At 38.2% G+C, this 15,605-nt stretch overlaps 1 protein-coding gene across 1 annotated transcript in view; it reads right to left on the minus strand.

Moving 5' to 3' along the window:
• KCNK2 (potassium channel, subfamily K, member 2) overlaps positions 1–15,605 on the minus strand; it is a 76,241-nt gene that overhangs the window by 15,520 nt on the left and 45,116 nt on the right. The window contains exons 3-4 of the mRNA XM_009894323.1: positions 11,757–11,917; positions 8,254–8,440 (exon numbers count right to left, since the gene is read on the minus strand). Of these exons, the coding sequence (XP_009892625.1) occupies positions 8,254–8,440; positions 11,757–11,917 (348 nt within the window). The remainder of the gene's footprint in view (positions 1–8,253; positions 8,441–11,756; positions 11,918–15,605) is intronic.

Genomic DNA, 15,605 nt, shown 5'->3' on the forward strand with positions numbered 1-15,605 from the left:
AATTTTAGACCATTATTGCTAATCATTCATAATAATTAAAAAATGAACCCAGACGAACTGATTCAACTTCTGATCTATCATTATTTAAGACAGAGGTCGTTGAGGACAGCTTGCATGAAAGGTCTTCCCAACCTGCTCCACATAACAATGCTGTACCAAATTTTAAGTATTGCTCTGGAATACATAATGTGTTCATATCCTGAGAAAACTGATTCTGCAACTGCAATGACTTTGAAATACATCTCAATACTTACATGAAACCTTCAGCTCTAGTAAAGCAGAATAGCACCTGCATTAACAAGTGTCCCTGTTGGGCAGGCAAACACTATCATCTCCATTTTGCAGAGGAGGAAACCACGGTGCAGGGATTTGAGCTGGACTGATCATACTCAAAAAAAAAGGTGGATAAACCGGATGTCAGCTGAAGGCAGCTTTTTTTGAATACCACTGCTGTAAGCACCAGTCGCTTTCTTCCTTTCAGTGTTAAAGTAAAAAAGGATGAACTTCAGAGATGTCTGTAATGGAGCTTTCGGGTACAATACAGCTATAGAGAACAGATGCCTTATTTTCACACAAAGTTATGTCCATCCAGAGCTCTTCACAACACAAAACAGCTCACATTTCACATCTTGCAGTACAATAAAACTTGCAATTCAGCCACGTCATGACAAATAAAATCAGGCTCCCAGTCTGGGTTGCTGCAAGTAGACATTTGATGTGTGTATCTGCCCACAGCTGAAGAGACTCTACAGTAAAACCTTTTCAGGCACATTAAAGTACTCTGTACTGGTACATAATATGTCGCTTTATGTATCTGCATCCTGTACTGAAACAGTCAAAGGAAAATTGGCCCCAAAATGTCAAGCACCTTGTTACAGTAACAAGATTAACTCTCACAGAGAGTAACCTTTTTTCCCTAGCTGTTACTATCTAATCATCACAGAGATTACATGCAAATAACAAATAATTTTACTAATAGTTATCTTGTATGGAAGCCCTCATAGAAAGAAATTTTGGTCCTCTCACGGCAATAAGCCTTTTCATCAATAAAATCTGTTGAGCTATAGTGGTTTACTCAACTACCCAAGGGATGAATTCACAATGCAAAAATGGATATACTTTGACACCTACAGTCACACATAAGGTAGAAGACAGGGCTCTGTGTGGAACAGAAGACAGCCAACCATCAAAGGGTTGAGTTTATCACAGCCCAAGACAACGAAATATCAGAAATAAAGTGATTTGTTAACATCATCCAGGTCGTGTCAATCCAGTAAAACAGGTAGAGATGATTCACCCAAAATTTGTCGTGATTCAAAAAATGCTTGATTACCACCATCCCTTTGCTCTATCAGGAGCTAGTAATGAACCATGCTCGGCGCTTCACCTTCTTCTCCAGCTGTTCACACAAGGCACAAGAAAGCATCACATAAAGCGTCCATTCAGCTGGTTTTAATTTTTGGTTTGTTCAGTTTATAAACTGCAACTGGAACCTAACTCTGCCAGTCTACAGGGAGCATTTCCTTCACAGTTTATACCTAATTTGTTTACAGCAAGGTTAATTACCAGGGCAGGAGTTAGGACACATTCATATTCAATCTAGAGTTCTCTTTACTGTCTGGCCAGGAGATGGCTCCATCTAGCCATGCCCAAAGGAGTTCAGCTTTCCTAAAGTTAGAAAGGGGCAGTTCACAACCCTCTAGGAAAAGGCTTAACAGCTAAAATCTTTATTGGCTGTGGACTTTTTGAGTTTCAAGAACTCCTTGGGTGAGGTCTCAATTTAATGGAACACCAGGGAGACAGAGACGTACTGAAGGATGTTTGTCCTGAGGTAACTGCTGTCCCCTGTGATGCTTAAACATCGCAGAGTGCTATAATGCAGTTACCTGGGAATGTCATTAAATAGAATTTCACTGATAGGAAAATATGATCAAAAGTCAACTGTACTGAATTTAAAGTAAATGGAATTCATTAACTACTGATTTACAATTCACATAAATGGGTATTAATGTATTTGGATATGAGTATGTATAGGTAAATGTATTTGTACTGAAGTATATGAGATAATTCATCTAATGGTTTTACTGGTAACATTGTTAAAAGTATATCAACATGATACATTTGTATGGATTTTTCATAGCATATTTTTTACTTAATAATGCTATAATCTTTCTTTTGCAAAGCAGATTATTTTATATAGCCCTTCAAGAAGCACAATGCCAAGAAGGTAGGTGCTGAATTTTGTTGTTTGTTTGGCAAACTCCATTTTGAGGGCCAAGGGACAAAACTTTTTTCCAACTTTGTTTGACCTCTACCTGAAATAAGGTACCCTTAAAATCTATGATAAATCAAAGAGTTTGTCCATCCATCTTCATCACAGGCTGTTGTATTGCCACTGCCACAACTCTTACATCTGCCAAACAATTTTTAAATTATTTTGGATTTTCACCACTTTGGAAGACATAGGTTGTTTTATGGCCCAAATGCATTTCTTACTGAGGTGAAAAGCTCTGTGTTTTAGTGAAGGATGGCACTAGAGAAGATTTCAGGGGTGCATTAGGACAAATTCTGATTCTCAGGTTTTCAAATATAGAGTCATAGAATGGTTTAGGTTGGAAGGAACCTCAAAGATCATCAAGTTCCAACCCCCCTGCCATAGGCAGGGAAAATAGATGTATTTTTAATGTATTTATTTACATAAAACAAGTAAATAATTTTCTTTTTGTTGCTACTCTTCTCCCCATTCTGTCTACAGCTAACTGACTCAAAAAGAAGCATGTAATTATTTCTGTGAAGTTGTCTGGTTTTGCTTGCATTTTTGCTTCAAAACTAAAAGCAGAGAATAGAAAGTTCTACTGGCATCGAGCATCTTAATTCCACACCAGCACAACCGCTGGGTTATTCAAAAGTTGGTCCTTCAAACCAAGAAACATCTTTATTATTTTTTATCAGCAGTACAAATTATTCTGGGTATAGAACTATGATTAAATCCAAAGAGAGTTTTAATTGCAGAACCACGAGTAGCTGGTCCATCATCCCCATTGTGACAAACCTGCCCAAGAGTCTTAATCCAGAAGCATCTTTTGTCCCACTCCAAAGAAATATGGAGGTTCAGCCCTTCAGCTTGAAAGGAATTACCTCCGAGGACTGCAAAAAGGGATGGAGAAAGGCTAGCTTATGCGGAGACGTGGAAAAGCAGCATGTTTAGGAGAAGATAACATTGCACTGCCTGCGAGAGAGAATGTAAGTCGGCCATCTGAGTTACTTGATGCCACTCAGTGGAAAATGGAGAGCTACTTCAGAATACAAAGCACAGCTATAAAACACTCCTTATGCGCTGTCCTATACAGAAACCGAGCAAGACACGGCACGCTGACTTGAGCTTAAAGCAGGCTGCATGGTTCACACCAGAAAGCCCCTATTATGGACCTGAAGTCCTGAGGTGGCAAAGAGCACTTCCAAATGCCAAAAAAAGACACACAGCCTGCGGGAGAGCGCACAGCTCTTACGGGATGCTCGACACGCGCCTCTTGCTCAGCATGACAGCAATTTCTTCCTGTAGAGCCCTTTCTGCCAGGTAAGTAATATCACATAGTGAGAGCAGACCAACTGGGCTGCTACAACCACCAGGTGAAGTGTTCCAGTTTGGTGACACTAAATGAGACTAAAATATCTCAGCCCTCTACAAACTGGGTCTCAGGCCAAGCAATACTGTGCAGACCCAGATATCTGTATTACAGTGGAAATACACTGAATTAAATTACAGACGAAAAGAGTAAAGAAGAAATAAGCTAAAAATCAGAGCTCAAACAAGGGAAAACAACAACAACAAAATAGTTAGAATACATTTTTAAAGTGAGACTTGCAAAATTCTGTAATCTGGTGAATTGGACTGATTGCAGTGCAACCTTATATCATCATTATGCCCCACTGTGAAACAGACTACCGATGTGCTATTTATATGTCTGACCTCTACTTAGTTCAGTTAAGTTTTGGACATCTCATCTACTTTTGATTTGAAATGTGTTCCATTAACTCCCTTAGAAATATTTGGCTATACCTTCCCATCTGCACTGCAGTTAAAGGATTTATCTGCACATATGAACAATATATTGTCATGTTATACATATATAGATGTACCTCAGTGCTAACTTTAGTACCCAATAATATCTTTCATTATACTAAAAAATGACACATTTGACATGAAAAGATCTCTTTCTTTTCTCTTTCACAGAATATACATAATATTGGTTTGATTTTCTTCTGTCATATTAAAGTCAATGGTTTCTCTTGAAAACAAGAAAAGGGATGTTTGACTCCTGATTTTCATAAGACAGTGCAGTCTGTAGTACAGATTCTTACTTCCTTTTTTGTGAAAAGCTACAAGAATAAACTTTCCTAAATTAAAAAAAAAATACTTATTTCCCCTGCAAAAATAATAAAAAAAAATCAACCTCTCCAAAAACTGGAAAAATCAAAGCATGTCATAAGATAGAGAAACATTAAGTTTGTTTTTTGGAATACTGTTTATACATTATCTTGAACATGCAGTACAAGGGCTTTTCATCTTTTGCCTCCTTGCATGCACCTTCAGTGATCGGTCTTCCATTTGCCTTAAGGCTTCTCTTGCTGGTAGAAACTGTAGCTGAAATTTCCATAGGCTCCAAACAGCAACCTAGATTCTGAGCACAAAAGGGGATGTTTTGGCATTTTAGTTTCTGGGAACAGAGTACTTGGTCTCCAGTACAAATGAGAAGAAACTTGTAGAAAAATTCTGGATAACTCTACAGGAATTTCTAATACGACGACCTGCACTACAGCCTTTAACACCATTACATTCCTGAATCCCAAGTTCTTCTTTCGGCTTCCTTTTAGTACAGCTATTCACAAACACTCTCTCCTTTACCTCCTAAAAGTTCTTCAGGGCTTCTCTTCAACTCTTACCTGCAGTGGTGCCAGAAAGCAGCAAGTTCCATATTAGTGAGAAGTGACAGACATTGTAAGAAAAGTTTCTTTTAACCCCAATACACATATTATCAAAACTGTGACATTTGTATGTAGAGCTTGCAAACTTATTTTCTTTTCTCTGGGATGACAGTTCCCAGAAAAAAATTACCAGAATATTTCAAAGTTTTCAAATATTTACAAATTTTTGATTTTTGAGGGAACTTTGAGCCAAAACTGACACATAATCATGAAATATACCATGGACCTTCAATATACTACAAGACTTGCCAATTTTATTTTTATTGCTAAAAGAGTTCACTCCACTGTAATTACAATTTGGAATATCACTGCCCACCACTCTGCTTTAGATTTGACTATAATTCTGTGGATGAAGGTAATTTTCACTCTAGGTATTTTTTAAGAAACATGCCTTTCTGACCAGGAAAAAAAAAAAAAAAATCAGAAAAATTAATAAATTAACGCCAGTGTGAATGTTTTTTTTCCAAATGAATTGCCATCCAGGCACTAAGTGGACTGAAGCGTCATTCTGCCTCACGTCTCACCGTGACAAACCAGAACCAAGAACGCCATGCTCTTAAGCCACAATTTCAGATGCAATACCCATATTCTGACAGCCTGCCCTACACCTTTATACAGCATTACGTGCCTTAACTCCACATGCTTGTTTCACCTCTGTTTATGACACTCAGCCTTCCTAAACTTCAAGGAGAGAGTGTTGTAGATGAAGCCTACCACAAAAATATCGATGGCGCTTAATGTCTGCATGCTAGTTATGACTCACTGAAAAGAAAAACAAGCAAACCAAAAAGTCATAAAGACACCTTACTAATTGTTACTGTGAGAAAGATTCTGCATACTTCCTCAAAATTCATACGGAAGCCTAGCCCTTAAAACAATTTTATCAGCTTCATTAAGAACTTGCAACGTGAGTTTTCTTCCAATAGCTTAGTATTTATGCACACTGATGACTCTAAACTTCCATAATGCAAAGCAGAGTCAATGAGTACCTTACCTATTTTTCAGGATTTTTATTTAACTAGGCAATTATGTACAGGAATAAGAAAACAAATGGACCTTTTTGAAAAATCCTTCAAGTCATTTTTCATAAACTATGTTAGTCCACACAAAGATGAAAATATTGCCAACTTCATTTCTGACAAAATACAGTTCCGTGGCAATGTTAACCTCCCAGTTAGGATGGAGATAGTCATCTAACCCTGTTCTCTTGAGCATCATCTGTGCAAGTACAGATCCAACTCCCACACACTGAAACTTTAAGTTAATAACATATTACGGTATGAATACAAGTCTTGTGCATCTTACTCTAAAAGAAAATAGAAAACATTCATGACATTTTTGACATCATGCATTTACAGTGGAACTTTAAAATAAAAAAAATATATATGAAGTGAACCATAAAAAGCCATAAGCTATAGAACAATGTAATTCAAGGACATTCTGTAGAAAGAGAAAGCATTTCCCGGTAAAATTAAAAAAACCCAGACATGATTTAGGAACAAATTATGATATCAAGTAGTCTACAAATAGAAAAATACGTGGAAATTTATAATGAGAGTAATGATGAATGTACTCAGTGTTCTAGTTAGAACCAAGTGAGCCATTTCACTTAATGCTTTACAGTAAATATAACCAGGCCTTTATACACTATTATATTTATTCCCTGACATACATGTACCCCTCAGGAACAAAAGTCTAAAATACCCAGACTCTTGGCTTGGAAACAGCGTAAATTTTTTATTTGGTGCAAGTTAGAATCTGACCAGAATCACAAATTCCTGAAGAAAAAATGGAAATAAGAAAAACAATATGGGAAAGGAAAGGGGAAGGGGAGAAATCAGTGAGACACATTCAAAAGAAATATGGAAACATCACAAAAAGCTATGTGAAAGTCCAAATAAATTGTTTGCCATTTTACAGCCCAGTTCCATAATTTATATGAATCTTTGGCAACTTGTCAAGTGGCCTTTATTTTTTAAACAGCTTGCATAACTTAGTATCTTCAACACTGGCTAAATTTTCCCCCATTTTACCCAGACCATTTATGAATACGCCAAACACTTCAGATGTCCTTGTGGGACTTCAACCTCAAAAACTTTTGCCAGTGACAAAACCAGTCACATTCTTGCCATCAAGGCAAACTTCAGGCAGCTACGAGGAGCTATCCAACTTGAGACCCTCACCTCGGTGCTCTTGCACTAGCCTTGGCTACAGATGGGACATGGGAGAAGCCCACACCACGTGGATGTCTACTAGAAACACTTCCCTCCAGGAGCGTAGCTCACTGGCAGCAGCCCCAGCACTGCTGTCCTTCTCGGCCACCTTTCTCAGCTATGTCTGCCTTGCACAGAGTTCAGGCACGGTGTTTCACCTCATGAAAAAGAGATGATGGTGCTGCATCAGGAGAAGCATGAGATCAGGCTGAAGAAAGCAAGTCTCAGAGCACAAAGCTCTGAATTTCTAATCCTCACCTGAATACATCACTGACTCCAACCAACACAATTCCTCATAGACAACATATTTTTTTACTCAATCCTATTCTGATAAGTGGTCTAACACCTCCAACACTTTTTCAAGAAAGAAGTTGATGCAGAGAACTGGCCCAAGCTTTTTTTAGCTCTGTTTGTCAAAGTTATTTGCAACCAATCAAATCCAGGCTAACAGAACCATAAAAGTAGGACACGTTATCTATGGGTTGTGCTAAACCTTCTCCTTACATTACAAGACACACATGGACAAATGCATACATAGCAAACAAAAGAAAGAAAACACAGAAACAGGATCCAACAGCCATAGAGACATCTCAATGGCAGAAACAGAGGTCTGGAACAACACTTTGAAAGTAAGAGATGCACACAAAAACTACGTCATGTATCTTCAAAGGGTGAGATATTTTAAGTGATTCCAGCTGAAAAAAACGTATTCACCAGACTAAAATATTATATTAATTCTTGCATTTCACTCAATCTGTAAGAACAAAAAAATACACCTAAGGATTAAGTAAAACATCTTTAGCAGTACAGGAGGAGAAAAAATGGAATATACAGAGACAGGCACCATGCATTTCACTGTCCCACCCCCTGTCTCTAGCCTGCCACATGATCCAAGATGAGGGCAGACCCCCTCATCTTCTGCACCGACACAAGAATGATAAAGGGTAAAACTAGGAGAGAGGCACCACAACAAAGATGTGCCTGTCCCCCCCAAAAAACAGATCATACACCACTGTGCAAAATATTAGAAGATAAAGTTACGAGAAAATCTTACCTGCAACATAGTCGCCAAATCCAATGGTAGTTAAAGTGATAACCACAAAATAAATTGCATCTAGTGTGCTCCAACCTTCTATGTGCTTGAATATAACTGCAGGAAGAGCAACAAACAGCACGCAGCCAAACAGTATGAATATTATTGTTGAAATTATGCGAATCTTTGTCTGACTCACATTCCATTTCTGGAAAGGGAAGGGGAAAGAGAGGAAACCCATCGTTAATAAAACTGCACCACTGTATATAGGCACCGATCACCCACAGTGAGCACTATATTGCTCAAGAGGACAGTGCATTATAAATTCTCAAGTAAACAGGAAAATCAAAGCAGTGTTTTATTTTGAAAGGGTTTTCAAAGCAAACATGACTACCCTAGGAAACATTTACTAGCAGGAAATGCAGAGCAGGGCTAGACTCTTCATTGTGGCCAGGTTTGTGATCTGAGTGAGTGGCATGTGTAGCATTCATTAACACTTGATCATGCTCAAGTTTTGAGTAGGGGCTAGATATCTGAGTGAGCTTCAAGCGGTGTTCACACCTGCGATGTCCCTACGTTTATGCATCCACAAATAACTGAATAAAAAAGGTGAATTTTAACCATACATTTCTCTCTAATCAAGTAACTGGCTAAATAACCACAGAAAATAGAGCTGGGAGAGATAACCTCTTCCAAATCTGCCCCAAGACAAAAACAACCCAACTAAGCCACTGCAGATACATTACTGACCAACAGTATGTGATCATGCTTAACTGTTCTTGTCATCAGAAGGTTTTCTTAATGCTTAACTTGCATCTCATCTCCTTCAGTTTTAGTCTACTATTGATGGTTTTATACAAGGCAAAGAAAGGAATTGCTACTTTGCTCTTCCCAGCAAACTTTTACAGGTGTTTTCTTTCAGTCATATATTCTTTAGACCAAATAAACTAATTTCTTTCAGTCTTTCTTCACCCTTCCATTCTCATTGCTATCCCTTGGCTCCAACCAACTAATCCATGTTTCATTAGGTGTTGTACCCAAAAATAGATGTAAAAAAAATGAATCACAAAATAGAATGGAAGGAACCTTTCTTATGCTTTATCCATTTATTCATTTATTTACACTCCTGTTTATACTTCTAACTATGATGTATGCTTTTCACAGCAGTATGACATTAATCCATGTTATCTTATGAGCCTCTGGAGTCCTCAGAACATTTCTACAAAATTGCACCTAGGCAACTGTTTCCTGTCATGTAATTGCATATTTTATTATTCTTTCAAAGAGTACTTTGAATTTGTCCCTCCTGAATTTAATCCCATATAGTCAGGCTGCTTCTCAAAATGTTCAAGATCATTTTGAATTCTGATTGTCTTCTAACTTTTAGTTCTCCACATCTTGAAATAATCTGCAGATTTAATGAACAGAGTCCTTTATCTGTTGTGTAAACTATTAATGAAATTTAACAGTACCAAAGCTAGAACAGACCACTGCAAAATCCCATTTGACATGCCCTGCCAGTTTGACAATTTTCCTCTCAGTACAGTGTTCCATCCATCCAAAGCACATTGGTTCAACTTAAAGTAAGCAAGGGATTGCACAAAACTGAAAACTTTCACAAAAGGAGACCAAAAATGAAATCAAACTGTTCACCATACATGTTTTCTTGCATTTAAGTTCAGTGCCAATGGAAACTATGCTTTACAGCCAGCATGAGCAAGGTTCAGCTTTTGTAACCCAAATCACAGGAGTAGTTTCAGTTATGGCAACATGGCTCTGACCCATCAGCATCACCCAGTTCTTCTTTTGGAGAACTCATAAACAGAACAAGGAAGTGTTCCAGACGGCAAAACATAGATCCATGTTTTCATTCAGAGATTGAAAAAGGGGACAAGACGCTGCTTTTTATGTTGGGAAATTCTTATAGGGACACATCCATTACAAAAAAAAAGGAAAACCATTATCCCCATGAGCAACAGGCCAAGACACACAAATTGGTCTCAAATCTTTTGTACTTTTCAGCAAAAAATAAAATCCAGTTATAAAAAACCCAGAAAGGATAAAAACAAAATGTTCTTATTGAATGTTCTTGCCTTTTTCAGGCAAATCTCAATAGAAATAGATGTTATTCACCAGTAACTTTCTGGACTTGAACTGATATTTCAAAGTCAAAAATACCTGCCTTTTCTTAAAAAGCTTTCAAGCTTGTATTTACCTATTGCATAAGACTCCTCAGTGCAGCCCCAGTTTGCTTTGCTTCAAAAATAAGGCCATGGCAGACCCTTCCTATTATAGAAAAGATTAGGGCTTGTTGCAGAAAAACAATCCTTCTAACACTTGCAGTGCTAATGCAAACAGCTACAACATCAAGCTGATTACTCCGTACTCACTGGATATGACATTCTACATATCAAAAGACAAACAGTATTTTATATGTAGTTTGAATGTTAGGTAATAGTTAAACCTACAACATTTTATTAAAGGTTAGTAAAACACCTAAATAATTAGGTTTATTAAGTTTCATTATTCTATGCTTCAAAAATCTCAGTAAATACATTTTTAATAACTGCATTGTAAAATACAACCTTAATAAACTTTTCTGTGTGTGAAACAGAGCCTAAGATAAGTAAATTAAGTCCCTCTGCTAGAATTCAAAGCATTTGTTCGTTAACGACTGGCTATAGCTGAACTTCATCAATATCTCCGCAAGCTTCAAGTCTGTTTGACAAGCCTCTTCCTCTACTGAAACTGTGCCCCTCTCCGTGAATAATTAAAGATCAGTAGCCAAACAGAACGATGGGCAAGAACTTCTAGGCTGTGCTAAGCAGTACAGCAGAAGAGGCTGAAAATACCTTAAGCAGTAAAACATTCTACTAGCATGGAGCGTTGGTCTAGCAAGGAGACCTCAAAGGGGAGTCCAATGTCAGGGAAGCATCAGCAGGCTCTGTACCATTTAGGCTGTTCTGCTTCAGTGAACGCCCAAAGCTTTAGTCACTTGCAGGCCCATAAATCTGGAAATGTAGATGCCTACAGACTGTAAGCATTTCCTCTGCTATGATGGCATCTGAGTCAAGATTTTAAGACTTAATGATTTTAGGCTCAGACACCGAAGGTTTTGTTTCTGTGAATCAACTCAAAGCAGCAGCAACAATTTCCACACGTTACCCCTGCAGCTCCACTCTTCCATCTCTCTGAGTCAGTGATTTCCTACCACAAACTATATGACAACCTTTAAAGGTAAACATCACAGCAAGCTTAGGAGTATAAGGGCAAAGCAAAAATAAAATGTTTTGGATCTTGTTCCTCTTCCCAACCATAATCATTGTAGAAAACGTTGGGCTTCATCCAGTTCTCAATTAACAATGTTCAGTAACATGTCCAGACTTTGCAAAGTTCTTCCTACTTTTTGCTAGGCATCTGGTTACATGATGAGCTCTACCCTGTTTTTCAGACTTTTCATTTCACTTGTGAACTTTAGAACATCGAGCAGCATGAAGAAAAAACAAGCCAGTCAGTATACTCACAACAAAGGTATCTTCTACTTTGGCAATTCCTTTTCCAAAGATCGTCCCTAGTTGATCTCCAACACCAGCCAACAGAAAACCAAACAGAGGAATTCCCAGTAAGGCATAGATGATACAGAATATCTTTCCACCTTGTGTGCGTGGGGAGATGTTTCCAAAGCCTAAATTACAAACAACTTCAGATGTTTAAGAAGTTACATATATTACATTACACATTTAAAAAAGACAGTTTGCAAACACAGGTCCTACTAGGTAAAACATATGACACAGCAAACATTGTGAAAAATCAAATGAAAGTGTAGGTCATGTAATCCTCTGAGCTAAAATTAAACCGCTGCACAATTCACTTTTTTTTTTATATATTGTATACATATATACACTGTGAAGAAAAATCTCTCCCACTAGAGAAATATTTCTTTTATTATTTAAATAAATGTCAGCTTTTCTCATCTACTACATGTGGTTAATACCAATTGGTTAAGATATGCGTTAGCCTCTGCTACCTGCAAATGTCTATTACTGGACTCATAATTGGCAGACTGCAGTACTTGTAAACAAAATACAATTTTCTTTCAGATGTGCCGTGTTTCAAATTGAAGCAGCCTGAAAAAAAGCCACTTGGATGAGCAAAACAGGGATTTCTAGAATAAATGGGACTGCTTAGAGTCCTCATTATTAAAGGCTTTGGTTCTTTCAGTGTCACAAACAAAGCTTAGAGAAACAGTTTACAGTTCACAGCTCTGTCCATTCCAAAGTGGAAATCATTTTGTCTTCACTGGCTTGTGAAAAAAGAGCACTCCAATATGCCTGGGATAGCTCAATTGCTGCTGGTCCACTTAAAATGGGGAGACTGGAATACAAAGAGCACAGGCCCCAGCATCTGTGAAACACCCTCAGATGCATCTCCCAGGACTGGTATTTTAATGGTTTGCCCAAGGTCACCTAGACAGAACCCTACAGACCAGTTTCATGAGCAGCAGTCCACAGTTTTAATTCAAACATTTTTCTCCTCCAAAGGATCACTCAGAGTTTTGAGGGAGCAGTGGGGCAGCTGTAGGAGCACCCCAGCATTTTTGGGATTGTTTCACTTTTCTGTACAATGTGCACTTTGAAGGAAGAAGAATTATTTTGTCAGGGTGGGGGGAAAGGCCTTTCGAATGCCTTTTGACAGAGAAAGGCTTATTTTCCATGGAGAAACTAAACAAAATCCTTTTTAAAAAGTTACCTTTTTTGTAGGAAAAGATAACTTGTAAATAAAAAGCAAAATATTTTAGCAAGTAATTGAGAAACTTGTTTCTCAGTGTCTTAATTAAATATTTTAAGATACTTCTCTTCTATACAAAAATCATTCAGTGAAAATCCAATTTTCATGTGAAAAAGCTGACAGACAAATGTTATCAGCTCTATTAAGAGTTTGCAATGTCAGTTTTCTTTTTAAAATAGCTTAGTATTTATGCACAATGACTGTAAGCTTCCACAATGCAAAGCACATTTAATGAATACCTTAGCTATTTATCAGAATTTTTATTTAACTATTTTGAGTGTGTTGTTTTAACATAGATTTTCTTTCTGAAACCTATTATCGTAATTTTTGGTTCTGCTCTCATGTAGCTACGCTACACCAAAGCTATGTCAAAACTACTTTTTCCTTTCAGTACACAGGAGACAAAGCTGCCCCTCACTCACCTTCATTAAAGAAAAGGTAAATCACATTGGGAATATATCTTACTCCTAGATATTTTGCCCTAATATCTGTTACCAGATAGTAATTGTGCAAATAATAAGTGCAATATTGACAGAGTTCACTTGGATTAAAAAAAAAAAGTTAAAAGTTCATATTTTCCCCAAATTATGACTAATAAACCCTATCAAACTAAAACATAAAGGACAAAATTACAGGAAACATCATCAATTACAGGTCATGGAGTCCTCCAACTTCGTAAGTTTTCCCTGCACTACTATAATAAAAACAGTCTGTCTCAGGCAAGTGGAATAAAGTCACAGTGCCTTTAGTCCAACCTCATATCCCTCCCTAACCCAGAGCTAGGGCTAAAGTTACTGATTATTATAATTCAGGAAATTTCATCTCCACTAAGTTCACTCTGTCCCTTCATGCACCAAGCAGAAAAGACCCTTGAGTTTTAAAATAAAATTAGCTCATCAGCAACCAAAAAGGGACAAACAGATCCAAGCTACTCTGTTTTCATAAGTGTGCATGTTTATGCATCAACAGGAGCTTGAATAGTTGCCAGGGTGTAATTCCTGAGGGGTCCTAATGCAATTCAGAATAAGGGGTCTGGATACACCAGATATATAAAACTCGCACTAAGAGATTTGGAAATCGTTCTCCCTTTTTTAGTTTAAGAACTGTATTCACTTGCTCTACAAAGTGGTGTCTTGTAATGGTGACAAAATACCAGACCAGTGGAGCATGTGCCAAGCAGGTAGTTTTACTCGGTTAGCTTCATAAAGCAAACTGGCATTTTCTGTGCACCCCACAGCTATTACAGAGCCAACTGCTGCGGCGGCGTACGTCTCATCTGCTGCTAATCGCTATGAGGACAAGAAGTTCATGTTCAGCTCCATATATTCTCCTCCCTAAATCAGTCACGTCTCGCTCAAGAAAAGGATGGTACCTCACTTCTACACTCAGACATTCTTCCTTTTCATCCTGAAAAATGACAAATGTTTTTCTTCTAGAAATGACAAAGAAGGTCTTGTACTATTAGCTACACTTTAAAAAAAGCTCACCCATTCCTGGATAAAATAATACTCCAACAGTAGTTCATCTCTGTCCAGATGCCCACTGCGCATAACACAAAGCATGGCGCTTTCGTGATAGGACATGTACTTGAGCAAACTGATCTACCAAGGGTTGTCCATCACACATTAATCACATTTCCTATAGTGTCATGTTTCATAACAGTCTGCTGCTGTACACCACAGCCTACTTCGCAACTTACACAAATTGTTCTTACATCCTACTCGCCGTTTCTCCAGTGAAAAGCTAATCCATCATTTATGCAACAGGAGAGAAAACGTATTTATATTTCATACGGTTGATGTAATTCCTGAGGGTTTTGTCTCAGAAAAGTATTATTCCTTTCTTTAAAGAAAAGAAAAAAAAAAATCAGAAGAATCCTGCTGCTAGGTAAAACCAAAGGACACCTTCATTTTGGGCATTGTGCTTGGAGAGGAGTACACGGCCCCAGGAAGGCCGCCATATAGTCCCTGAGTACCACCCAGCTCTTCCCCAAACGCAGGGCAGGAACGCCCAGCACCGCTGCAACAGCTCTCTGGCACGGTGGTGTCGCTTCAGAGTTCCCACTTTTGCTCCAGAGGCCGGCACAAAGTCTGTCTGCACTCACTGAGAAACCTGGGGGAATCGGCCACGTCACAGTACGCTCTCTGCCTCCTCTTCCCTCCCAGCTGTTGACATCGAGGACATGGGGATGGCACACACGGCAATCATATGGGCAGCATCAGTACCTCAGGACCTCCGTTGCTCTTCACACCTTCAGTCCCGTGTGGCTTTTCTCTTCCTCTGGCTCTACTGAGCAGATAGTTCATTGAACCAGTCTGTTCCCCATTAAAACCATTACACTTGCTTTTGAACATGGAAATAAACTAAGCACTTGATTTAAACTTGCCAAATTTATCAGAAAGTTTCCCTCAAAGAGCTTTTAACCAACACTATCTGCAATGAACAGTACAGAGTATAAAATTTAACTTGCAGAATGGGATCAGTTTCACCCAAGACAATGTTAGTACCATTTTCAGACTGTCCTTCCCAATGCAACCCCCTCACTTCACTTTCACAACCAGGAATACAATTTGCCTCCTAATTTC

The sequence above is a fragment of the Charadrius vociferus genome, unplaced genomic scaffold (assembly GCF_000708025.1).
Source record: "Charadrius vociferus isolate BGI_N301 unplaced genomic scaffold, ASM70802v2 scaffold261, whole genome shotgun sequence".
Classification (NCBI taxonomy): Eukaryota; Metazoa; Chordata; class Aves; order Charadriiformes; family Charadriidae; genus Charadrius; species Charadrius vociferus.